At 39.5% G+C, this 27976-nt stretch overlaps 1 protein-coding gene across 2 annotated transcripts; it reads left to right on the top strand.

Moving 5' to 3' along the window:
* The first annotated feature begins 228 nt into the window (after positions 1 to 228).
* LOC136871760 (omega-amidase NIT2) lies at positions 229 to 26858 on the top strand. 2 transcript variants are annotated; one of them, XM_067145324.2, is made up of 6 exons: positions 229 to 451; positions 7201 to 7347; positions 12218 to 12402; positions 19240 to 19408; positions 19737 to 19988; positions 26566 to 26858. In XM_067145324.2, the coding sequence occupies exons 1-6, from the start codon at positions 379 to 381 to the stop codon at positions 26658 to 26660; spliced, it is 921 nt and encodes a 306-aa protein (XP_067001425.2). In that variant the 5' UTR covers positions 229 to 378; the 3' UTR covers positions 26661 to 26858. The 2 variants fall into 2 exon arrangements, with proteins under 2 accessions (XP_067001425.2, XP_067001433.2); XM_067145332.2 differs by having other exon boundaries at positions 231 to 451; positions 19755 to 19988.
* Positions 26859 to 27976: the final 1118 nt, after the last annotated feature.

The following is a 27976-nucleotide window of genomic DNA, read 5'->3' as shown; positions in this document are numbered from 1 at the left end:
ATTTACTCATATTTTTCAGCTCGTAGAGTGTCTGATGAAACGCTTTTACTGCCTACTACTTATCAAAGGAGATTATTATGAACGATCATAATAATACATTGGTCATTATGAATTGAATCTTGAAGGTTGGTAGCCTTACAACAACAACAGCTGTCTGATACACGTGGTGTCCGAGTAGTAAATATAGACACAGCTCCCATCTATCGCCAATCTTGAGAACGACTTGACGCGCACTCTAAACAGCTGTTTAGTGCAAATTTTCAAGGACGAATTCAGGAAAACTCGCAAACTAATAAATCCTGAGATTAGAGGAGAGACTGTTAATCAAACTTCTCAGTTATATAAGAGAAGTAATACCTAATTACTGAGATAAAATCCATGCTTCTGCTCTGTCGTTTCTGCTCTTCTCTTCTGCCCAGTCCTGTACAAGTAAGGAGAATGGGAACGAGAAGTAAGTTGCACATGTATTTGATTTTCATTTTCTGGGATGGTTGCAATATACATATGGTCACGAAAATAAAATCCTTACTAAGTTACTTAAGTGCAGAACTGAAAACTTTACATTTTTAATTAATTTCTAATATTATGACCCTTGAGTCTTGTCCGGTACCGGTACTACCGATCTTTATTCGCTGTAGCGGCAGTTCTTTAGTGGGGGGTTTGATTTTCACATCAGTGATTAGTGTGACTGCATCAATCAGAGGTGCGATCATTTAACCAAACGGTTTTCACACGGGATACCGTATTAAAAACACTTGTACAATTTTGCAAGAAAATCCACACACAAATGGATTGCATACGGGAGGTTCCAATCACTTGAATCACTAGTTTTTATTAAATAAAAGGATAGGTATGACAGGCAGATAAGTGAAAAAATGTATTGGGCTCTATGGTTACCGACTCAGTCCCTTAATATTGAGGCAGGGATCAGGAAAGTGCTTCTTTGGACAGTTTAAGGGTGATGTTTGATTGTGTTGATTGTTTTAAAAAGGTGAAACAATGAATTGTCAGCCCTTTGTTATAACAGCTGAAAAGGAAAGATATCCAACCCCTTAAAGAATGAGTTACGGCAAAATAAAATGATGAATCATAGAGAACTAAAACCCTTTTCAGGTCATGTAAATCTACTGCAGCTGGGATTGACTTATGCGGAAAATGATATCAGACTTCACTGGGACTCTGTTTCCACACACATTTTAATAGCTGTGAGATGGTGTTGGTGGTAGTGGTTGTTATTGTTGTAAGGGTAAGTATACAACTAAGCAACCATCTCCTCTTAATTCTGATCAGAACAGTAAAAGGAAGGGATTCAACCCTGCAAGGAATGTACTGTAGGAATCGAAGCAGGGAGGGATGTGAAAATGAAACATTTATCACCACTGCTCTGCATTTATGGCAGTTGACCAGGTGCCAGATTCCCTGTCTGTGGTTCACCTGGTCTTTTCTTAAATAATTGCAAAGAACTTTCAAATTTATTGAACATCTCCCTTAGTAAATTATTCCAATCCCTAACTCCTCTTCCTATAAACAAATATTTGCCCCAATTTATCCTCTTGAATTTCAACCTTATTTTCATATTGTGATCTTTACTATTTAAAAACACCACTCAAACTTATTCATCTTCTAATGTCATTCCACGCTCTCTCTTCACTGACAGCTCAGAACATACCACTCATTTGAGCAGTTCAGCTCCTTTCTCCCAAATCTTTCCAGCCAAAACTTTGCAACATTTTTGTAACATTACTCTTTTGCCGGAAATTCTTTGTATTTTCTCTAGTTCTCGAATCAAGTAATCATGGCGCGATCCCATACACTGGAAACATACTCTATTTGGAGTCTTACCAGAAAATTATATGCCCTCTCCTTTACATCCTTACTACAACCCTTAAATATCCTCATAACCATGTATCCTTTATTTACAATCCCATTTACGGTATATGATTACCCCAATGAAGATCTTTTCTTATATTAATACCTAGGTACTTACAGTGATCCCCATAAGGAACTTTCACCCCATCAATGCAGCAATTAAAACTAAGAGGACTTTTTCTCTAGTGACTGTTGTCCATCTGACTACATGGTCAAAGTCTTTTTGCAGTTGCTCACAATCTTGTACCCTTATTTGTTTCTCTATACAGAACATCTTCCACAAAAAGCCTTATGGTATCTCAGATTTCAGTTCTTTACTCCTATCAGTTATAGGCCTATATTTAAGAAACCATAAAGGTCCAATAATATTGCCCTGAGGAATTCTGATTACATGATCAGATAATTCTTCACCTTCTCCATAGACATGATATAGGCTTTTGGGCTTAAGCCGTATCAAGAAAATAAGGTGAAATTCTTTACATTTTTCAGAGAACTTTGCTCTGCGTCATCAGAAGAAAATCTCGACTGTCCACAAGAAAGGCTTCTAAAACAATGAGGTTTTAATTTTTATGTTACCCAATAGAAGTGGAAGCGGTACATACATTCATCACCAGATGGCTCCCCAGACGCGGTACAGCGCTAACGTGCGAAGCGAAGCTGACGGAACCATCAGAATCGGTCTGAGAAGGTCACATAACATAACAGGCGTATGCACATATGAAGGTGTGACATTGACACAAGCCTGGAATGAAACATCTGGCAATGAGGAACATACAGATTTGGAAAAACCAAAACAAAATAACAATAGTGAAGGGACAAGGAAGGGAACTACCTATGTAAACCCTTAATGGCTGGCAACCAGGTATTAATTGATAGTCAGTGTCACTGGTAAAATTGCTAGGATTTCTATGTATTTCCACAGCTTCCCGTATAATCCTGGACCTGTAGTGTCTAGTGTGAGTAAGAACTCGAGCATCTTGGAACATGACATCATGACCTGCCGATAGTGTGTGCTCAGCTATTGCTGATTTGTCTGGCTGGTTGAGACGAATATTATGTTCATGTTCCTTGATACGAGTACGAATGGGCCGGCATGTTTGGCCAATGTATACCTTAACGCAAGGGGACATGAAATTTCATAAACCCCAGGATGTAAAAGTGGGGACAATTTGTCCTTGGTTTTACCCATATTGTGAGCAGTTTTAGTGATGGTGACAAACACGGTTTTTATACTGTGTTTATGGAGGACCTTGGCAATTCTATCTGTGGTCTTATGAATATAAGGCAGGTAGGCAGTTCCCTTCACCTCTTCCTTCTGTGAGCTTTGCTTAGTCGTATCTTTGGGATGCAGGACTCTATGAATCTGCAAATCGCTGTAACCATTACCCTTGAACGTGACTTTGAATGTGTCCAACTCCACCTGGATATTTGATGGCTCACAAATTCATCTCGCCCTCTTGGTGAGTGTAGTGAGAATGCCTTGTTTTTGTGATGGATGGTGCTGAGAATCTGCATGAAGATAGCGATTTGTGTGGGTAGGCTTACGATAGATGGTATGTCCTAAGGAGCCGTCCGATTTCTTTCTTACTAGAACATCCAAGAAAGGAAGACACCTGTCTGATTCCATCTCCATAGTGAATTTAATTGAAGGAGTTGTTGATTTAGGTGGTTTAGAAATAGACGAAGTTTCTCAGGACCTTCTGTCCAGGCCACAAATGTATCATCAATTTACCTCCACCAAATCATAGGTTTGACGGGCGAAGAAGCAATAGCCTCCTCCTCAAAATGCTCCATAAAGAAATTAGCCACTACAGGCAAAAGTGGACTTCCCATAGCCACTCCGTCCGTTTGTTCGTAAAAATTCCCACCCCACAAAAAATAGCTGGAAGTCATGCAGTGGTAAAATAGCTTAGTAATGTCCTCAGGGAGCGGGTGTTCAATGAGAGATATGACCAAATCAATCGGCACTTTAGTGAACAATGACTCCACATCGAAACTCACCAAAAGTGCATTAGGTTGAAGGGTTGTTAAAATATAATATACCCGTTCAGAAGACATCCCTACAGCTTCAGCAATCTCCCGCACTTTCAGTCGACGATCCTCCATGACCATTTTATGCACTTTTGCAATAAATTCTGGGGTCGTAACACTTTTGGCCGTCCACTACGCGGATCATCATCCAAGCTCTCCCGACCAAATTTAAACTCGCTGGTCCACTTGACAACAGTTGAAAATGAAGGAGCAAAGTCCCCCAGTGTGTTCTGAAAGTCAGCATGAATTTCCTTTGCTTTCATACCTTTCTTTACAAAGTATTTAATCACTGCTCGAATCTCAGTTTTTTCCATTGTCACAAATCACTACGCGGGAACAACAACAAAGAGTCATCACTACCATACTCCTGCAGCTGTAGCACTGATGCGCCACGTGTTCACTCACAAAGGATGTGTGATTATTGCGCAGGAACCTCGTTGCTCTAGCACTGACATCTAGCGGTGATTCCGAGAACTTTTCAAACCGTCCTCGTATAGCCACCCATTCATTCACTCTTTTGTCTAGTCCATTTGCACTCATTTTTGCTAGTAGTCTTCCATGATCTACCCTGTCGAATGCCTTAGATAGATCAATCGTGATACAATCCACTTGACCTCCTGAATCTAAGATATCTGCTATATCTTGCTGGAATCCTACAAGTTGAGCTTCAGTGGAATAACCTTTCCTAAACCTGAATTGCCTCTTACAGACCAGCTAATAAATTTACAAATGTATCTAATATAATCAGAAATAATGCTTTCCCAAAGCTTTCATGAAACACATGTCAAACTGACTGGCCTGTAATTTTCAGCTTTATGTCTATCACCCTTTCCTTTCTACACAGTGGCTACTTTAGCAACTTTTCATTAATTTGGTATAGCTCCTTCATGCAAACAGTAATCAAATAAGTACATCAGATATATATCCCAACCCATTGTCTTTATTATATCCCGTGAAATCATATCAATTCCAGCTGCTTTTCTAGTTTTCAACTCTTGTTTCTTATAGTAAATGTGCTTGTTATCATAGGTAAATTTCAGTACTTCATTAGTATTAGTCACCTCTATCTGGACATTGTCCTTGTAACCAACAATCTTTACATACTGCTGACTGAATACTTGTGCCTTCTGTAGATCCTCACCTCCATACTCCCTTTGTTTATTAATTATTCTTGGAATGTCCTTCTTGGTACCCTTTCTTGCCTTAAAGTACCTATATATACACTTCCATTTTTCACTAAAATTTGTATGACTGCCAATTATGCTTGCCATAATGTTATCCTTAGCTGACTTCTTCAATAGATTGAATTTCATAGTGAATTCCTTCAATTTCTCCATATTTCCGCAACTAACTCTACTTCTTTCCAGCCTCGACCTCCTTCTTAGTCTCTTTACTTCTCTGTTATAATATAGCGGATCTTTACCATTTTTTACCACCTTTAAAGTTACATACCTGTTTTCACATTCAACAAATGCTTTAAACCCTGCACAGCCTGTTTACTATTTATTATTTTCCACCTATCATAATTACTTTTTTTTAAACTCCCTCATGGCTATTTTTGTCAGCCATATGGTACTGCCTAATAGTCCGACTTTTACATTTATTTTCAACTATAACAAAAACAGCTTTGACAGGGTGAGTTGGCTGTGCGGTTAGGGGAGCGCAGCTGTGAGCTTGCATCCAGGAGATAGTAGGCTCGAATCCCACTGTCGGCAGCCCTGAAGATGGTTTTTTGTGGTTTCCCATTTTCACCTCGGGCAAATGCTGGGGCTGTACCTTAATTAAGGCCATGGCCGCTTCCTTCCAACTCCTAGGACTTTCCTATCCCATCGTCACCATAAGACCTATCTGTGTCATTGCGACGTAAAGCCACTACCCAAAAAAAAAGAAACAGCTTTGTGATCACTAATACCATCTGTTACTTCAGTAACCTATAGAGTTCATCTGGTTTTACCAGCACCACATCCAGAACATTTTTTCCTCTAGTTGATCCCATCATTATTTGATTCAGCTGTCCTTACCTGATTAACTTATTTGCCATTTGTTGGTCGTTCGCATTACCTTTCTAATTGACATTTGGTAAATTGAGATCACTCGCTACAATCACATTCCTTTCCATATCGTTTCCCACATAACTATCGTGTCTCTACAATAAACACTCCAGTACCTTGAAAACATTTCTGCTTCCATTACATCATTTCTCAGCCATGATTCAACTCCTATTACAATATCTGGTAAGTATATATCTATTAAATTAATTCTTTTCCTTTCATTACAGTACTTCTACAGTTCAACACTAACATTTTTATGGCATTCCTTTTTGACTTTTAGATCCCTGTACCCTTATCACCACTCCTTAGTCCACTCTCTTTTCCTGAATATACTTCCCTATAATCCTGCTAAACAAACTTCCTGATTTACACGTACCATTGTGATTCAAGTGAAGGTCAACTGAGTGCAGGTCCCTATCTCCTACTCACCCGTTAGGATCTTGAAATCTCACTTGCAGTTTCCCACATACCCACTCTATAGTCTCATTTAAATCCCTGATCACCTTTCAGTCAGTATATCTCCTACACAATATTCCTCCTTCTTCTTCTTCTATGTGCCCTGCCCAGTCTCCTGGACATTGGCGATCAATGTGGAGAGTGCTTTTCTGTCTTGAGCAACACGGTACAGTTCTTCGGTACTTTTTATGCCTGTCCAGTCTTTAATATTCTTAAGGCATGTTGTTCTCCTTCTGCCTACTGCTCGGTACTCTTCAATTTTGCCTTTCAAAATTATATGTAAAATTGCGTATTTTTCACCACACAAAACATGCCCTAGGTATGCAATTTTTCTGCATTTGATGGTGGTTACCAGTTCTTTTTTGCATTTTGCTCTCTGTAGTACTTGTTCATTGGTGGCATGGTCAATCCATGAGACTCTAAGCATTCTTCTATGAAGCCAAAGTTCTAAGGCTTCCAGTCTTTTGATAACAATTTCCACTTCTAACCCTTGCAAAATGAATACTGTCAGGATGAAAATAGAACAAGAGTTGATCATGGGAGGGTCACTGGTAGAGAGGCCAACTTTCTCAATACCGACTATCCTCATGTTCTTATCACAAGATAGAAAGTAATTTGTTAGCATAATCTATGTAAATCTGCAAATGCAGACTGACCTTTTTTTTTTTTTTTTTTGCTGAAATATAAACCAGTTTGGTGGCAAACTTCTGAATTTTTGTATAGACTTTTCTATATCATCAACTTTGTATTGCACACTTCTTAAATTTGTCAAATGTATTTTTTTATGCCCTAGATTTCCGTATTGGTTTAATCCAGCTCCTGGTAGGCAAGGACAAAGTAGCAAATGTACAACGAGCTTTGGAATTGATAAAAGTTGCCAAGAACAATGGTTGCCAAATAGTCGCTCTTCCTGAATGTTTTAATTCACCATATGGCACCCGTAAGTATGTAACTATTGTTATAATTTTCTTTCTTAGTTTTCCCCTAACCAACTTAGCTGTGTTCTTTCTCTGTCTGATGACATAATATTTCAGAGTTACTTAATTCTTTATCTGCATCATAGTTTTGTTTCTGCCCTAGATTTACGTATTGGTTTAATCCATCTCCTGGTAGGCAAGGACAAAGCAGCAAATGTAAAACAAGCTTGGAATTTTGGAGTTTTGTTCCAAGTTCTGTCCCTAAAAACGAATAAGTTCCATGCAATTAATTCTTGAAACTATCTTGTATATTAACACAACATTCTAGGCTTTTACAGTCAGCACCTCAATGAATATAGAAAAAAAATTACTCGGAAAATATATTTGTATTTCTTATGTATTACAGTATCTTGTATATTGTGCAATGTACCATGGGTTAAACTTATGCCAGGTATTTCTTATTGGAAAGAGACTCAAGGAATGACTTGAGCAATGATGATCTGATAACACTACACAAGGACATGAAACATGAAGACAGTATGACTTACAACTGAATGAAATGGAGACCGTGGAACTAGACTACATGGCAGACTGTACCACTGGGTGGGACAAACACTGATTAACATGATGATGAGAATTTCATTATAATTTCTTAACATTAGCATTCATTTCCTGGGTACGAATAAATAATTTTTTGTTCCTTCGTTTGTATGTGCCTTTTGTTGTTCCTGTTTCTCTATATTTGACACTTATGTCCCTTTCCAATACTTACACTAAGTGGCCAAAGGTCATGGGAAGACAATGAATGTGATGTTAATAACGAGTTGCTCCTCCGTGAGCCCTCAAAACGGCAGCAATATGGTGAGGAATCGACTCTACAAGGTGTTGGAAACGTTCTGGAGGGATCTGGACCCACGCATCTCGCACTGCTACCCACAGTTGGTCTTGTGTAGTTGGTGCAGGGTTCATGGAGCATACACCAGCATTGACAGCATCCCATAAATGCTCAATTGGATTCGGGGGATCTGGAGGGCCAGTCCATGATCGTAACTTCACTAGAGTGCCACCAAAGATCGGTGACATGACACATTGTCCTGTTGAAACATGGCATCTCCATCAGGGTACTCTAGGGCCAGAAAGGGATGCAGATGGTCTGAAAGAATGTCCCCATAACATGCACCTGTCAGCACTCCCTGCAGCTAGACAGTGGGGCTTAATTGTGACCTTGAGAAAACCGCCCAGACCAGAACTGAGCCACCTCCTGCCTGGACACAACCTTGTTGACATGCAGGATCCATAGTTTCATGGGGCATACGCCACACTCTCTCACGCCCATCGGCTCGATACAACTGGAACCAGGATTCATCAGACCATACCACATGCCGCCACTGTTCCATGGTCCATTGCCGATGTTCGCGGGCCCATGCACGCCGTTGAGCTCTGTGTCAAGGTATCAGCAAAGGGACACAAGTTGGTCGTCAGCTGGTGAAGCTTATGCGGTGCAGTTGCCTCCTTACAGTCCTGGTAGAAATGGGTTCCTGACTCCCAACATTCAACTGGTCGGTGATCTGACTCACAGTAGCCCATCGATCGCCCAGTATGGTTCTGCGGAGGCGATGTGACATCCGTTTGTTAAACACCTGCGGTCTTCCCGTATGGCGGTTTACGCGGGTGGTAACATTCTCTCTGCGATATTGAAGATCCACTCTTGACACTGTTGTCCTAAAAAACTTGAATTCTTGTGTAATCTCCGTGGTGCTATGACCCATGATCGCTGTGCACCGATGATCTTCCCACGCTCAGAGTTGGTTAACTCGCGACATGTTGCCATCTTCATGACACTGGTGTCTGTGACAGACTGCTCAGCTGCGCCGCAGCTAGCCACAATGCTCAGGGGTCATACACGGCACATTTTCTAAAGGGACACCCCTTCCCATGACTTTTGGCCACTCTGTGTATATTATCTTATTGGGATCCTTTTCTCCTTTCTTGTTTGCCCTGTGTTCCTAATCTTTTATCAAGTGTCTTTATCTTCTGTTTTTTTACCTTTGCCTGTACTTACCCAGCTTTCTTCATATTCTACACTTCCCACATAAAGACTGAAGATCTGTCAAGTTGGCACCTTAATGACTGTTGATGCCTGCCCTCCTGATGAAGCGGAAAGCAGAAACAAGCTTATCAGGGGGTGGGGGAAAAGAGATGAACGTAGAAGAACTAGGATTCATGAAGAGAAAATGGCAGTGTTTGAAGATGTAGAGATTGATGACGATGATGTTTTTTTGTTTAAAGAGGCCTAACTGCTAGGTCATCAGCCCCGTATGGTAAGAGGTGAACAAAATGAAAAATTAAAACTTCAAAATGTATCCACTGACTAGAATCTAAAATGAATTATGATGAAAAATGGTTATGAAGCAAAAACAATCAGTGGAAATGATTCACATTGCCTTTAATTACTGGGATGATGCTTATTATCTAAAGGGGTCTAAAATCCAAGTCACTGGCCGATCATAATGGTACTATTCACTGGTAAAGTAGAACCATGGTATTTGTCCTATAGTGGTACTAATTCACAGGTAATTTTCACACAATGGGATGTACACACATTGGCATCACACACAGGTAACACAAACCCATGGTATTTTGCACATCAGGATATTACTCACATGCAATGCAGACATATGATGTTCCTCACGTAGTGGAACTAATCGCAGGCCACGTATACTCATGGTGGTGCTCACTAATCATAGGCAATGTAAACCCACGGTGTATCGTGTGTAATCTCTGCGGTGCTATGACCCATGCGCTGTGCCCTGATGATCTACCAATGTTCAGAGTCGGTTAACTCGCGACATGTTGGTAACACTCACGGGCAACACACACCAACGGTGTTCCTCACACAATGCACCTACTCTCAGGGAACACAGACCGATGGTTTTCTTCACATATTGATACTACTCATGGGCGCCAGCCAAACTAGTGATGTTTCACACATAGTTGTACGAATCACAGGCAACGTAGACCCATGGTGTTTCTCACAAAGTGGTACTACTTATAGTTAATGCAGACCCATTCTGAACACAGTGGAATGGACCAGTGGAATACACATGATGACACTTATAACAAGCAACGCCCAGGCCCGAAGTGTTCCTCATGTAATGGTACTGCTCCTAGGTAATGTATACCCATGGTTTTCCTTGCAAGGTTTGCAATAGGGTAATATACACTGAGTGGCCAAAAGTCATGGGAAGGGGTGTCCCTTTAGAACATGTGCCGTGTATGATCCCTGAGCATTGTGGCTAGTCGCAAGTAATATCGACCCATGGTGTTCTGCACATAATGGTACTAATTACAAGTAGTCTGATGGTTCTAACGTCATCATCCCTTGGTTACCCCTTTTAGTCGTCTCTTACAACAGGCAGGGGATGCCGTGGGTGTATTCTTCATTTGCATCCCCCACCCACAGAGAGTATTGTAGGGATTGTCCTTGTCTTTTTGTGTTTTCATGTTTGCCCTTGTGTCCTCTTTCTGTTACTCCCTCCTCCCCCACTGATCTGCCATTGTGTTTGCCCTCCATTATGTTTGTTCTATTATGTGTTCCTTTTCTTATTCCTGCCTTTATATATAAGCTCACCGGACAAAAAATTATAACCCCTAGATAAATCATTATAAGCATCATTTAATATCATGTAACTCTGCCTATGGACTTGATAACTCCCTGGATTTGGTTAGGAATCGAGTCCACAAGGTTGCACAGGTATGTCACATCTAGGTTAAGCCACTCGCTGAGCGTTATATCACGCAATTTCTTCAAATTGCGGGGATGCTGCCATTGGTGTTTTACCCGCTGTTCCAGCATGTCCCACATATTTTCAGTGGGTTTCAAGTCAGGTGATTTTGCAGGCCACTTGAGATGTAAAAAGTTGGGGGAGTGTTCATAAAACCAGTCACATATGCGTCCAGCCTAATGACCTTTGCTGTTTAAATAAACATACTGGTTCATGTTAATGGTCACCTCAGTGAACAGGCCCAATCCATGATACGTTAAACGCCCTCAAAACATCACAGACCCACCCCAAGCATGAGCCTGACCTTGCTCATATCCAGGACGAAATGCTTCATTTGGCCTTCGGTGTACTCGACGATGTACGTCATTGTAATACAGGCAAAAACGTGATTCGTCAGACCACATTATGTTCCACCCGTCAGCTACTGTCCATGTTTGATGATTTTAGCCCATTGAAGACACACAGTTTTATGTGCCTGTGTGAGCAATGGCCTATTGCGAGGTGACCGACTCCAAATGTACAGTGCATGCAGTTCCCGTCGCAATATTCTCTCGCTAACAGGTTGGGATGGACCTTCATTCACTGACTACAGCAATTCCTGTCGGGTTTGGAAGTGATTTTGATTCACAAGCTGTGAAACGCGTCTCTGGTCCCTCTCAGTCAGGATTGTTTTCCAACCACAATTCTGACATCGTGTTTCATGGCTACATTTAGTACACCACTGCTTGTAGACACATTGAACAGTCCGCTGTGAAACACCAACGAATCCACCAACTTCACGCACCATATGGCCATGGGCACGGCCAAACACCTACTTTTTGCCACTCTGTCACATCCTTACATCTACTCATGTTGACGTATCCTGTTCGCTTTAAACATCAGCGTCTCACTGATCGCTCACATAGAGGCAGTGCCCAAGCGGTTGTGCACGGGACTCATTCGCTGCTCCATCTATACAGGCTTAACGATCCATCTGTGCGTACATACTAGGGTGACTAATTTTTTGTCCAGTGAGCTTATGACTTAATTGTTTTTCCGGTTATTTTCTGTTAATTGTAATCAAAATGGTAACATCATCATACTAAACTTATTGTTTCACTATTGCCAGAGTACTTCCCAGAATATGCTGAGCCAATTCCTAATGGATCGACCTGCAAATCCTTATCTGCTTCTGCTGTAGAAAATAAAATTTATCTGATTGGTGGTTCAATACCAGAATCAGATGGTGATAAACTATATAATACATGTACTGTGTGGAGTCCTTCTGGTGAATTATTGGCAAAACACAGAAAGGTAAGCTGATGGTGCAAGATATTTTATAACTTATCAACACTTCAAAAAAAATTTCTGAAGGATAGCGAAAATACATTATAAGTCTTCTTCTTCCTGGCCTTATCCCAGTTACTTGGGTTTGACACTATGTGTGAATTATGGTCAGTTTTACGGCCGAATTTCTTTCGTGATGCTAAATGTATTTGGAAGGTTGTATTCACTATTATGTGTTTCTGTGGTGATTGGTAGTGTACTGTGTTGTGCGCAGATGAAGATGTGTATCAAGACGAACATAAATACCCAGTCCAAAAGCTAGAGGAATTAACCAGACATGGTTAAAATCCCCAGTTCTACTGGTAGTCAGACCTGGTGCCCTTTTAACCAAATGGTACTATGCTAACCATTCAACCAAGGAGCCAGACAAAAGAAAAAGAAGAGAAAACTTTGTAACAGTTTACCCACCTCCATTTTATCCAAGACCTGGAGCATGAGAAGCGAGCAGTAATAGAGAAACTCAACCTCAGAGAACCAGACAACAACCATTGGACAGATAGGTGAATAAGGAAAGTCCTCAGAGTGTAGGCCTTCCACACCTGGTTCTCTCACAAATTAAGGGGAAAAGGCATTGCAGTCTATGCAGACCATCCAAAAGCAAGCTACTGGGTGAGCTATTGAATTGGATTATCGAACTCTGAATCGACGAATGCCCTGAAAAATGCCCTGCAACATTTCAGCAGTTTAAGCAGTACCTGGAAAATGCCCAAGTACAACCCACTGCCATCATCCAGACAGTGGTGAGATCAAACTATGTGTTTGGATTCTGTAGTAAGGGAGAATTGCAAAGGAATGTTTGCCACTACACAGTGAGAACAGCTTTAGCCTGTGCAATGTGGGAATCATGTTCGCAAGTCCATGAAGAAGTTCACTGTCTGTCTTCTACTGTAGGTATCGTCAATCTAGAGCAAAATGTCTTCAGAGCCAGTTTGCTCGCCGCTCTTGAGGAACGAGAGCAGCTTAGCGAGCAAAAAGGGGAAGTGCATGACATAGTACGTACAGAAGACCAGTGGTGATGCACGTTGTCCTCACACCACACAACATTCAGGCCTAGTCAGTAGATGCTGCATTCATTACGAAGAGAGTTCAGCAGCGTAGGCCATCGACGCCAGCAAGTTTCAGACCTTCCTGGGCAGAAGAGTATTTAGTAGTTCGAGAAAATAACACAGCAAAATGTTTAATATGTAATAAAATATTGAATCACCTTAAAAAATTTAATCTGCAACGCCATTCCTTCTTGTGCCATGCCAACAAGTATGATAAATATGAAGGCCCGAAAAGGATAGCTTTGCTAGAAGAACTTAAAAACAACACATTTGAGGAGGTACGTATATTTTATATTATCCTACTCGACTTTTTTTTAAATATTATAAAGTTTGATAATTCCTCAGGCATGATTTGTTTATGTACTGGTATGTATTTCATTATTTTTAACAGGAGGATATGCATTCCAGTGAGCCTGCTACTTGGGCCAGCTAAAAGTTACTTTCCAGTTAGGGTGTACTTTGGGACCCTTCAGTGAGGGTGCGTTTGTGAAAGAGTGTTTACTTCTGGAAGCTGAGGCAGTATGACCACATCAAGTGTCCGACTCGTTGGCTGAACGGTCAGCGTACTGGCCTTCGGTTCAGAGGGTCCCGGGTTCGATTCCCGGCCGGGTCGGGGATTATAACCTTAATTGGTTAATTCCAGTGGCACGGGGGCTGGGTGTATGTGTTGTCTTCATCATCATTTCATCCTCATCACGACGCGCAGGTCGCCTACGGGCGTCAAATAGAAAGACCTGCACCTGGCGAGCCGAACCCGTCCTGGGATATCCCGGCACTAAAAGCCATACGATATTTCATTTTACCACATCAAGTGGATGATTTTCAATCTATTATCATAGCGTATTGAAAGAGGAAGGGAGTGCTCTCTTGTAGTTAATAGGCAGTGGCAGCAGACTGCACAAGTGTAGCTATGGGTGAACAGCACTGCTCGCATTAATAAAATAAGCAGGCGCAGCACTATACAAAACGTACACAAAATAAATTCTCTAAGACTTCCAGTTGCCAGGATGACCTTTGAATTATTCCCTTTCATGTGCCATGTGTGTACAGTCCAGAAATATTTGAATAGAGGAAGCTGGTAAACACACTAATTTAATGGCTTAATGTTATCCTCTGAAAAGATTTGAACATCAGTAATTCTGAAATGAATTACAAAGTATTGAGATATAGTTGAAACTATTATGCATTTCACATTATCTAAGACATATACAAAATGTTTTAACTCACCCTCGAAAGCGTTAGTTGTCCGAAACCTTGGAGAACTTCCGGGACGATTTTGGTGATTTGGACGATAGCAGTTCTTTCCTTATTTCCTTCATACGGATTTGTTGCACTGACTTCCATCACTTTCACCCCAGCTTGTTCCAATTGATTATGACCTGAATTATTCTTTTTGACAATAGTTCTCCAGGAGTTGCATTCTTGCTAGCATACACTGCTACAGGCTGGATCCAGCTGTGCAACAAAGGGACACACATAAATACAAGCGTGTGATTGGCAAGGACGTTCTTTTTGTCGTAGGGAGTTTCATCACCTAAATCAACAAATCCGTCAACTGTCAGTATAGTTGTATTAAATCTAATGTCTTCTCTCAATTTCACTTCATCAAAAATCACTATACCTAGTCGCTTGTTTTCGTCTTGCTCATTTAAATTAAATATTTAATTGCATTCACTGCATTTCCATTAATACCATAATTACATTTCAAATGAGCTTCGGTAGGGAGAGAAAGTAACTCAAGCTTCAAACAATGTCTCTAACCCTTAGGGGATTTGATTTTTCAAAAGCAAACAATCTTATATAAATTCATTAGAATAGCGCATACCTTTTGGGCTGGTGCTACATTTTTTTAGCATTGTGTCCACAATTATTTTTTGTTTCTTGCTAAGGAACTTAAGACTATCTTCAGCTTCACTTGACACATTGACTTTATTTGCAATCTGCTTTAATTTAGCTCTGCATGCAAATAATTTCTTTTTGGTTGTAATTAAATTCCTACCAAGGTTTTTAACTTGTCTCCTCAAATTTAGAATAGTTCTAGAAGCATCAACGTTACTATCAGCTACTTTACAGGGCAAACTGAGATCAGGTTCTTTTATTTTTACATTATCGTCACTATTAAGTATTTTAGATGTCGAGGGAAAATTTAGTTCATTACATCTAAGCTACTACTGTTAATATTGTTATTGCCAACATGTTCTTTGAGTAACTCTTGTTCTAATGGGGGTTTTTAAATTTTCAGGGACTTGCTTAATTAAGACGGTAAGTTAGGAAAAATGTGAGAGACAGCTCTTGGCTTTAAGCTCCATCTTATTCTTGGAATTTCAACTTTTTCCCCATTAATAATAAACGAGTCTACCTTTATAATAAGATCTTCCAAAAAATGACACTCACAAATCCTAGACTTACACGTAAGTTGCATGTCTTTTCTTGGGATCGCTCTAGCTGACTGAGAGAAATGCTCCTCATTTTCGGGTGGAGAGAAGAAACGTTTACCTTCACCTGACCTGTAAGCAGATTGACACTCCGGCACAAAGCACAACGGCATTTTCACACTCACTATATTCCAAAATATAGATATTACACTAAAAAAAATCATTCCCGCTACAAGTAAAAATGTGCGCACCCAGTATAAACAATGCCGTCTGTTCATCCAAAGCAATCGTTGCGCTGCAGTGGCAAATCTCCGCACTGTAGCCACTAATTTCTCCATTGCTGTAATGGGAAGCGAGTCAAACTGCTCTCATTTCCTCTTTCTATTTGCTATGCTATTATCTTATCCTCTTCTACAATTATGTGACGAATAAAGGACCTAGCTAATGACATTCATAGTCAATTATGTAGCATTTCAAAGGATTTTATAGCATATTCACTGGCAATGGACGATGATGAGTTCATGGATATGATATTACTCTACAGAGAAGCAAGACATAATTTGTAGGAAGCACTTATACCTGGGAAAAGACTACCAGTTGTGTATACATTCCAGAAGGTTAAAAGATGCCTGAGTCCGTTGGAGGGAACTAGCTGTTCAGGTTGATCCTATGATGTCTGGAGCTAACAAGGAAGATGTACATCTTGGTTGAAAAGAAAAAAGCTTGCATACCAGCCATTTTGAGTCCTTGCTTCATTAATCAACTCACTGTTGATCAAGGAATCGGATGTTCATCCACAATCCCATCACACCTCTGACTTAAGAGCTGGTTCTATTATAAACAGCCTTTTTCAGTGTTTCCAACATGCAAACATAGTAAAGTACATTGAATGTGATCATAATTACTACTGATCTTCAGTATTGTGGCTCTCATGTTATTGACATAAATGCATAAACATATTCTGCCAGCATCGGATTTGAATCTTCGAACGCAAAACGTAACGTTACCTGTTGATGGCCACGGAGAAGTCTGCGGCAGCTGACCTTATGCCATAATATTTTGGTGTCAACCCACTTTCTGATCGCACAGAACGTTCCTTTTATATGTGTAGCACAGTTCTGTGCAATCATATATCATAACCTCCTTATTGGTGGTTTGTTAGTAACGAATACATGTATTTCAAGCCATGTACCCATACAAGATCTTCTTATAACATTAATGAGAGGGGAAAAAAAAGGAAGAGGTCCGATACTTCGAAAAATGAAAGATGTCGGACAAAGGGCGTGAAAATTAAAGACTTCCTAGGCTTCGACACATAATACCATCAAGGTCAGAAATGAAGAAGAATTGCCAAAGGAGGTTGGATAGGATAGATGAAAGTGAGGAGCTTGGCACAAGTAAGTGGAAGCAATGCCAGGACTCAGCTAAGGGCTCTGTGGTCGCCAACCCGCGCTCCCAAGTTAAGAGCCGCTGGGGTCCGTTTTAGTCGCCCCTTACAGCAGGCAGAAGATGCCGTGGATGTTATTCTATCGCCTCCACCCACAGGGGGAATGATTTCACGTTAAGTTATAAACTGTTGATTGCATAAATCTGAAGAAATAGGGATGGCTGATTCACAAGGCATAGAAAGATAGCAACATGTAATAGGATAAACATAATGACAGGTCAGTGTGAGAAAGAGGAGAACAAAACAAGTTGGCCATGCAGTTAGGGTCGTGCAGCTGTGAGCTTGTAATTGGGAGATAGTGGGTTCAAACCCCACTGTTGGCAGCCCTGAAGATGGTTTTCTCACCAAGCTGTAGCTTCCTTTCCACTACTATCGCATCATCGTCATAAGACCTATTAGACTTATCGGGGGGGGGGAGACTAATCAGAAAGAAAGAAATTGAAAGGAAAAAGATCGCAAAAATTCTTTCAAGTAACCGGGAGCAAGTGCAACATTCCAGTTAATGGTAGAATCCACACTTCTACACCGCCTGTGCGTTGGCCTGGATTGCTCTCTCCTCTCTCCCCTTGCCCTAGACATCAAAATGCCCTTCCAGCTTCCAAACTCCTCATCCTGCGCGTTGGCGTGTACGCTGTATAGTCAGACTTTGTAGTTAGGAAGTGTCCAGTACACAAGCAGGAATGAAAATGACCAATACTGGGTGAGTTGGTTGTGCGGTTAGGGGCACACAGCTGTGAGCTTGCATCCGTGAGATAGTGGGTTCAAACCGCACTGTCGGCAGCCCTGAATATGGTTTCCCATTTTCACACCAGGTAAATGCTGAGGCTGTACATTAATTAATGCCACGGTTACTTCCCACTCCTAGCCCTTTCCTATCCCATCATCGCCATAAGACTTCTCTGTGTCTGTGCAACGTAAAGTAGATTTTAAAAACAGCAGGAGAACAAGTTTTGTGGCATCTTTCTAGTTGAATGTGTTAATCATGCTGCAGAAAATGGAGTGAGAGCAGCGATTCATAAAATGCTGCCGTGGATTCGTTATTGGCGTAACCAGACAGACAAATTATTGGGAGCAAAAAAAAAAAAAAAAAAAAAAAAAAAAAAAGGAAAATTCATTTAATTCCTTCTGCAATGTGAAGAAAGGAAAATACAAAAATGTAAACATAAAAGATTTGAAGTGGGTGAGAGAAGCAATAGACAACGGCAACACTGTAAATCACAAAATGATGCTGTTTAAAGTGCATGAAATTACACAATGTTTTGGTATTGCAGGAAAAGATTTTAAAGCAAGTAGAGGTTGGTCAGAATACTTTATGCACTGAAATGGACTAAGATTTTGGAGAAGGACATCACTGTGCAAGCGGCTTCCTTCAGATTATACCGACATTGTGATCGAAGGGAAATAAACATGTTCGATGAATAAATGGTTTTCAACGGTAAAAGTGTATTGATAAGGTGGATTCAAGCTTATACTATTTTAAATAGTTTTTAATAGGTGTAGTGATCGAATTTCAGCGCTTTGTAGCAAGACTTCGGACACTGCAATGCGGCCCAGCCTTGGATTTAGTCATATGACCATTCAGCTGTAGGGGCTTATACAAAACTGTTTAAATGTACTAATATAACTTTTTGTATAACTAGTGTGTAGATTTAAATAACTATTTTATGTGTTAATTTAAGGACACTAGATATTCCTTTTTCTGCTTTTAAACCCAGCCAACCTAGCCTATAGTATGAGAAATTTTCACTTGTTATACCCTCTGCTTTTTGAAGTTGAACAATTAAGAAAAAAGGTGGTGTTATAGGCAAGTAAATGTGGTATTCCTATCTTGAAGTCCCAGTTCTTCTGCAGGTTTTGGTCTCGGGACCAAATTAATTCAATTTTTGTATTAATGAGAAATTTATTTTTGTATTAATGAGAAATTTATCTGTTCCAGGTCCACCTCTTTGATATAGACATTCCTAATAAGATACGCTTCAAAGAATCAGATACATTGAGTCCTGGTAATTCGCTCACAACTTTCACTTTCAATGACTGTAAGATTGGCATTGGTATTTGTTATGATATCAGATTTGAACAAATGGCCAGAATTTATAGAAATCAAGGTAAGTACCATTAATAATTTTGGGCAAAACTCCACATAATTTTTCCAACTTTCTGTCTCAAGTACCTGTAATTTAATGCAGTTAAGAATTTTAGCACAACAGAGAAAATTTTACTCATTACAGTGAAATATTTGATTGTGTTTGATCTATGATAATGATTCATTGAAAATTGTCTTCTATCTATCAAAGGTGACCGCAACCACTCTAAATGATGAAAACAGAACTAACTTATTTCCCCACCCTAGAAAATTATAAGTTCATCTTATTGAAATACAGTATTATGTACATTGCCTTTGTTCTTAGAAAATATGATAAAAATATGAAGTAGCTTTCTTTCAAATTTTAGAATGTAATTTACTGGTTTATCCTGGTGCCTTCAACATGACTACTGGTCCTCTGCACTGGGAACTTCTACAGAGAGCACGAGCAGTAGATAACCAAGTGTACGTGACTGCTATTTCACCGGCTCGTGATGAATCTAGTGGATACGTTGCTTGGGGGCACTCCACATTGGTGGATCCTCTGGGACAAATTGTAGCTAAGGCTGGAATTGAGGAAGAAATTGTATATGGTGATATTGGTAAGAAAATGTGCTCTATTCTTCAATGCTGACAACCATTATTTAGTGATGGTAATAGTCCACAGAATTAAACCAATTTTCACTTCTTTAAAACACTAAATTAAATACCTCTTGGGGTAATTTTTAGCAACTTTCTGCATGGTAAAACTCAGCAACTCAACACTTAATGTTTTGTGTCCTTTTATCAACTTTGCAGTTAGAAGGCACTTTTGTATGATGTAGTCATTTACTGCATATGATTTGAATCATCAATAAACAGACACAAATATAAGGTGTTGCTGATCTGGAAGTCACTTACTGAGGATAACCATGCAGAAAGTGACTGGAAGCATACCAACGAGATAATTCCTTTACCATTATAAAAGTAGTGATTTTAAGTTTCACCTTTAGTAGTCAAATAAGTTTGGCTGGTTACATAACTTTACCTGTATTTAATTTTCATTAAAGTATTGATATATTGCTCTCCATACTTGAAGTACAAAACTGATGTCAGTAGGTAAATAGAGGAAAGATTTCAACATTTCCATTCATGGTGAGACACTCGAACAAGTATCTTCTTTTAAATATGTGGTTAGAATAATATCAGAGGATGGGTATTGTCAACAAAATATCAACTTAGAATGGCAAGAGCCACAGTATACAAATAGCAGAAAGCACTAACCAACAGAGCTCAGGAAGAGACCATCCGCTATATAACACTAATCAGAGAGAAAACTGGAAGGGATCCAACATTTCAAAAAATGAAGATATCAGCAAAGAAAGACAAGTAACACTAATCAGAGAGAAAAAATGAAAGGGATCCAATACTTCAAAAAATGAAGATAACAGCAAAGAAAGACAACAGCCACAAAGGGCGCGAAAAGGAAAAGGGATCGGAAAAGAATAAGAGCCGACAAATGGAGGTCGGGTAGGATAAATGAAAGTGAGAAGCCCAGCACGAGTAAGTGGAAGCAATGTCAGGACTCAGCTAAGGGCCCTGTGGTCGCCAACCCACGCTCCCAAGTTGAGAGCCCCTGGAGCCCATTTAAGTCGCTTCTTACGGCAGGCAGGGGATACAGTAGGTGTTATTATACTGTCCCCACCCACAGGGGGATTGGTTAGTGGGATTGTATGGCAGTGAAACATGGATACTAAACGCCAACCTGACAAATTGTATTGAGGCATTTGAGATGCGATCTTGGAGGTGCCTACTAAAAATCCCCCGAATGGATTGATGCAGAATTACTCAATCTGAGCTGGTGAAGTAAGAAGGATTCTTAGGCATCTGCATAAAAGATGACTTGCCTAGATTGGACATTCGCTGCAAGACCTGCTATGAGACATAATGGAAGACAGGCTGGAAGAAAATAAACTGCAAGGAAGAGTCCATGTCATGTTGTTATAGACCAACTAAACCAAGAAGTGCACCTTCACACATTTGGGCAACTAAAAGGAAGGGTTTCTGCTGTGGAGGTAGGAGAGCTGTGATTAGAGGAGCAAACCAGCCAGATGGCTGATACACTGAGACACTGTGGATAGATTAACAGTTTTTATAGTAATTTCAAACCAAAATGAAGTACCGGTACTTTAAACGACCATGTAAATGCTGGAAATTTAGCATTTTTTTGTATGGTTATCTTATTCTCTTTTACTCGCTGTATACCACATCTCAAAGCAAACATTATTTGAAGGTCTAGTTTCATTGAAAATTTTGAAGAAATAAATGGATTTCTCTTCGTCTTACTTTTTTCCTTTTGTCAAACTGGAAGCCTTTTGCTTTTCAGTTTCAACTTGATTAACATGCAACTAAATTATCTGGTCTGTTTAAACTATTGCAAGATTAAGAAATACTAGAAAATGCCTGGAAAGGGAAACATTTATTTAATATCAGAATTACATATTTCAATCCTGAAAGAACATCATCAGATTCTAAAATCACTTTTATCATTATTATTTACATTTTATGGCCTTCATTGGACAGCTCTAGCCAACTTTATACCAATAATTTTTCAGTTTCCTGTCAGCCCAGTACTTCTTCATTCTCTCTGATCTTATCCTTCTTTCTTCATCGGAAATCACCTTTCCTATTGTCTGTTTGTTGATTCTGGTTTGCAGTCCGGTTTGCTTGTCTGTGAGTTTCCTGATTTTGTTGATTTTCTTTCTTAGGTCTTCCACTGTAATTTGAAGTTCATCCATATCTTTCTTTCTGTAATCCACTTAATGTTGCACTTACTATTCCATAATTTTTCTATTATTCTCTTTTATTATAAGTATATAATAATTTTGGAGGGCCCTTTGGATATGGAAATGTAAATCCAGAAGGTGAGTTGTTGGTGGATTTTTGCATAAGAAACCAAATTATTGTTGGAAACACCTGGTTTAGGAAGAAGAACAGTCAGAAGATTACAAGGTATGGTTGGGGAGACAGACGAACAAAGACCATGATCGATTATATAATCATCGAGAAAGAACACCGGAAGAACCTTTTAGATGTTACAGCCATGCCTGAAAAAGCCTTTCGTGGAGATCATAGAGTTGTGATAGGAGAGCTGAAAGTGGGAAAGATTGAAAAAACCCCATTAAGAAGAGAAAAAAGAATTAAAGTATGGAAGTTGAAGGAGAAAAGCATACAAGAATTTCAAAGGGAAATAATACCCTTGGTACCCCAGGACAGAGATGGGGAATGTTGAAGATGAATGGAAAAGATTTAACAAAGCACTGGTTGGATGTGCAGAAAAGGTATGTGGTACAACATTAGGAAATGTGAAAGACAAAGAGACACCCTGGTGAATGATAAGGTAAAGAGTAAAGTGAAGGAAAAGAAAATGGCATGGAAAACATGGAAAACATCTAAGACTGAAGAAAGTAGAAAATATGTGGAAGCAAAGACTTAGGTCAAGAAAGCCGTGGAGGAAGAAAAGAGGAAAGGCTGGGCCTTATTCACACAGAAATTGAGAGATGATATGCAGGGCAACAAGAAATTATTGTATGGTATCTTAAGGAAGAAAAAGAGAGATCAGGTAAACACCGGATTTGTGAAGGATGAAGATGGCATAATATTAACAAAGCCAGAAGAAATAAGAAGTAAATGGAGAGAGTATTTTCAGAAGTTGCTGAACATGAGAAATAAACAGACCACGAGGAAAGGCAGTTAGTTGATGAAGAAATGGGTAAAGAAATTACAATGAATGAAATTGAAATGGCAGTAAGAAAGATGAAGAATGGAAAAACTGCTGGAATAGATGAAATTTCAATACAGATGATAAAGGCAACTGGAGCTGTAATCCTGCAGTGGACATATCAAGTTCTCAGGATTGTCTGGGAGAATAAGGAGGTCCCTGAGGTTTTGCAGAAAGGAATAATCATCCCAGTTTTCAAAAAAGGCGATAAGAAAGTATTGAAGAACTACAGGGGAATTACTCTGATATCCCATGTTGCTAAGATAATGGAGATGATACTGGAAAGTAGGATAAGGTTGAGGGTTGAAAATCAGATACAGGAAAATCAGTTTGACTTCAGAAGTGAAAGGTCAACAATAGAGCTCATTTTCATTATGAGACAACTAATGGAAAAGCAGTGGGAGTATGGGAATGATATGATGACATTCATTGACATTGAAAAGGCATATGAGAGTCTCCAGGACTAAAGTTTGGGACAGTCTCGTGCAAAAAGGAATTGGACAGGGATTAATATAAATAATCATGGCAATGTACAAGGAATGTTGTAATTGTGTGCAAACACAAGTTGGCAGGACAAGTTGGTTCAAAATCATTAGTGGGCTGAGATTGGGAAGTGTTCTGTCACCAATCCTGTTTACAATAGTAATGGATGACATCATGAAGACAGCAAAAGCAGCACATGGAGGAAGAGAAATGAACATGTTGTTATTTGCAGATGATATTGTAATTTGAGGAGAAGATGACATGAATGTTCCAGAACCGCTGGATGTGGTGAATAGAAAGATTGAAGAATGTGGATTGAAAATAAGTGTAGAAAAGAGTAAAACTCTTGTTATGACTAGAGAGGAGAAGGAAGGAAAGGGTCAGATTAGACTTGCAGACAAGCTCCTGGAAGTAGTGGAGACGTTCAAATACCTGGGGTGTGAATGCTCGACTGGATGCTGAAATTAGTAAGAGGATTCAAGCTGGAAGCTGTTTCTATCATAGTGTAAAAAATGTGTTATGGGAGAAAGATGTGCCAATGGAAGCAAAGGGAACTATGTACAAGATGTATTACGTACCCATAACAACTTACGGAGCAGAAACTTTTTTTTTTTTTTGCTATGGGCTTTACGTCGCACCAACACAGATAGGTCTTATGGCGACGATAGGATAGGAAAGGCCTAGGAGTTGGGAGAAAGCGGCCATGACCTTAATTAAGGTACAGCCCCAGCATTTGCCTGGTGTGAAAATGGGAAATCTTCAGGGCTGCCGATAGTGGGATTCGAACCTACTATCTCCCGGATGCAAGCTCACAGCCATGCGCCTCTATGCACATGGCCAACTCGCCCGGTGGAGCAGAAACTTGGACAGTGACAAAGAAGGATGAGAGTCAAATACAGGCAGCCAAAATGAAGTTCTTGAGGAGTATGATACAGAAGAGCAGAAGGGACAAAATAAGGAATGAGAAAATACGGGAAGAAATTGGAGTGGCAAAAATAAGTGATAGAATGGAGAAGAGCCGATTAAGATGGTTTGGGCACATAAAGCGAATGAATGCTGAAAGAATGCCAGAAAAGATAATGGAAATGCAAATGCAAGGAAGGAGAGGCTGCAGAAGACCATGATTGAGAAGGACACAATCCAATGCAGTATTAGAGAAAGAAACCTGGACTGGGACACAGTGTTGGAGGAAGAGTGGTGGAAAGACCAAAGAAAGTGGAGAGGAACCATATTTGTTCCTACCTGGCTACAGCTGGATAATGGTAAATGATGATGATGAATAATTTTTTTGTAAATGTTAAATGTTATTGATTAAGAATGGATGATTATAAACAAATAAGTGTAAAATCATTTTGTATTACGATATAATTCTGTGTTCGATGCCTTATTTAATGTGGCACTCCAACTGTTGCACATCCTCTTCTCTCAGTTGTCAAGTCATGAGTACATCACACAATCCAGAATTGAAGACTAAAAAATTCTGCTGAAAAGTTATTTCTTCATCTTTTCTTACTTTTTTTCTTTTTACAAGTTGTTTTATATAGATGTTGATTCCCATAGGGAACCTGTCTATGTCATCTGATGGCCAGGCAGGCATCAATTTTTGGTTATGATACAAAGCCTCTCATAGTGCATTGACACTGCCGGTGGCTCCAAGTAGCCTACGCAGTGGTCTCCATGGTATGCACTAACCATGCGTCTTGGTAGGTGTGCTATTTACCAACTGATAAGCCCAACTTAGCACACTGGGGCAAAACACTGGCAACCAGGAATGAGTCAGCTGGAAAATTTATAATGTCCAATAACGGACCATTTATATTGGTATTATAAGTTGCTTTACGTCACACCGACACAGATAGGTCTTACGGCGATGATGGGACAGAAAAGGGCTAGGAGTGGACAGGAAGCAGCTATGGCTTTAATTAAGGTAGAGCCCCATCATTTAACTGGTGTAAAAATGGTAAACCGGAAAACCATCTTTAGGGCTGCCAACAGTGGGGTTCGAACCCACTGTCTTCCGAATACTGGATACTGATACCAATATAAATGATCCGTCAATATTGGTATTATAAATTTACTCATTCGGGGCAAATATTTCAGGTTTCCTATAGGAATCAACATCTTTATCATACTGGATATTGGCCGCACTTAAGCGACTGCAGCTGTCGAGTTCGGTTGTTTCTTTTTTTAGTTATAATTCTGCTATCATAAGTTTTCTTTTTTCAGGTACTTCATAAATTTAATTCAAACTTAGTTTTGGCAGACTGAAGAACCTGACAGTTATAAATTAACTGAGTCAAAAAATGAAAAGAACTGGCTTCAGACATCATAAAAGAAATGTTCTTAAGATATTCTGCATAATTGTTAGAACATTTCCTGTCAAGTATATGAAGGTTACAGAAAAAATGCAGTTAGGTTAACTTTGATCCTTTGACTTTTTGTTAGTAATATATTGCAAGTTTCAACATAATTAAAAAATTGAAACATGTCTGTTAGAATGGAGACCTGATATTTGGAATTTTTTCCAAAATATTTTATAATTTCATTGTTGTTATACAGAGTCTTCAGATCCTATTATGGCGATCATATAACAAAATACCCAATAGAAGTGCTTAAAATGAACCAACACATCCATCTTGTATCTCAATACATTGTGACACTTGTCTACAGATACCTTACAAATCCAAAAGAACATCTTAAAAGAAGGTTTTTTTTTTTTTTTTTTTTTTTTTTCTGATCAATATGATTATTACCAAATTTAACTTGCTTTTTGTAATTGACACAATTTTGTTTGCCATTTTCAACCAAAGGATTGGTTTTGTTTTTGTTTTTTTCTGTCCTGTAATCAGGTCTTTGTTACATTAAAAAATCTCCCTTCTCAAGTGACTGTGCAATTTATGAATGATTTAATCATGCATGTTTTTATTCATTTTCAGATCTGAATAAAGTGGACGAAGTCAGGAATAACATACCCATCTCAAAACAATGGAGAAGTGACATATATGAAACAAGACTTGTCTCCGACAAATGAAGTGGAATTTAGAATAAGAAACTTTTGCTTGAGGACAATGATTAATGATCGGGGATTATCAACTTTAAAGTTATATAAAAGAGATTTATATTTGTAAACTGTTTGCTACTTATTGAACACAAATGTTTGTGTTTGTTCAAATAATATTCTTCCAAACTGAGTAAAGGATACGGTGGTCATATGATTGTTTGCAACATTTATATGTTTAAATATTTTTTCACTCTGTAAATCTTCCTTCTTTATGTTCCTTTCTTATACCCAATCACTGCCACATTATTTCACTATCTTTTTTATACCATTATGATAAAAGAATCTATCTGATGAGTACATTCTAAAGATGGTAGCAAGTAGGAGAAGGGTAACCTGCAAACATTACTAAACAAATCCTGTGAAGATCAACTTCATTAGGGAGGCTAGGCTTACTAGTATTGCAAATGTATCCACTTTTTGCTAGTTGTTTTATGTTGCGCCGACACAGATAGGTCTTATGGTGATAATGGGACAGGAAGGCTTAGGAATGGGAAGGAAGCGACCGTGGCCTTAATTAAGGTACAACCCCAGCATTTGCCTGGTGTGAAAACGTGAAACCACGGAAAACCATCTTCAGGGCTGTCGACAGTGGGGTTTGAATCCCCTATCTCCCGAATGTGAGCTCACAGCTGCGCGTTCCTAACCGCACAGCCAACTCACCAGGTTGCAAATGTATCAAAAGAGCATCATGTCTTGATGAGGGTTTTATTAATGATGATGATGATAATAATAATAATAATAATAATAATAATAATAATAATAATAATAATAATAATAATAATAATAATAATAACAATAATAATAATAATGGTGTGTGGCCTGCGAAGAAGTCTGGTGCAGGTCTTTTGAGTTGACGCCATATAGGCAACCTGCATGTCTGTGAGGTCAGAGCACTACCTACGGTGAAAAAATGAAATGGCATATGGCTTTTCGTGGCAGGAATGTCCAAGGACAAGTACGGTTCGCCAGATGCAGGTCTTTTGATTTGATGCCCGTAGGCAACCTGTGCATCATGATGATGAAATAATGATGAAGACGACACATACACCCAGCCCCCATGCCAGGGAAATTAACCAATTATGATTAAAATTCCCGACTCTGCCAGGAATCGAACCTGGGACTCCTGTAATCAAAGGCCAGGATGCTAACCATTTAGCCATGGAGCCGGACGCTACCTACGATGAATTCTAATAATGAAGACAGCACGCACATCCAGCCCCTAAGCCATCAGAATTAACCAATGAATGTTAAAATCCCCCACCCCGCTGGGAATCAAACCCCGGATC

The sequence above is a fragment of the Anabrus simplex genome, chromosome 1 (genome assembly GCF_040414725.1).
Source record: "Anabrus simplex isolate iqAnaSimp1 chromosome 1, ASM4041472v1, whole genome shotgun sequence".
NCBI classification, from domain to species: Eukaryota; Metazoa; Arthropoda; class Insecta; order Orthoptera; family Tettigoniidae; genus Anabrus; species Anabrus simplex.
This window is presented reverse-complemented; position numbering and strand designations above follow the sequence as displayed.

Coding starts and splice junctions, on each gene's coding strand:
- LOC136871760 (XM_067145324.2), top strand. CDS start 379: ATGCTTCTGCTCTGTCGTTTCTGCTCTTCTCTTCTGCCCAGTCCTGTA. Junction 452..7,200: donor AAGGAGAATGGGAACGAGAA/GTAAGTTGCACA, acceptor TTTATGCCCTAG/ATTTCCGTATTGGTTTAATC. Junction 7,348..12,217: donor TAATTCACCATATGGCACCC/GTAAGTATGTAA, acceptor CACTATTGCCAG/AGTACTTCCCAGAATATGCT.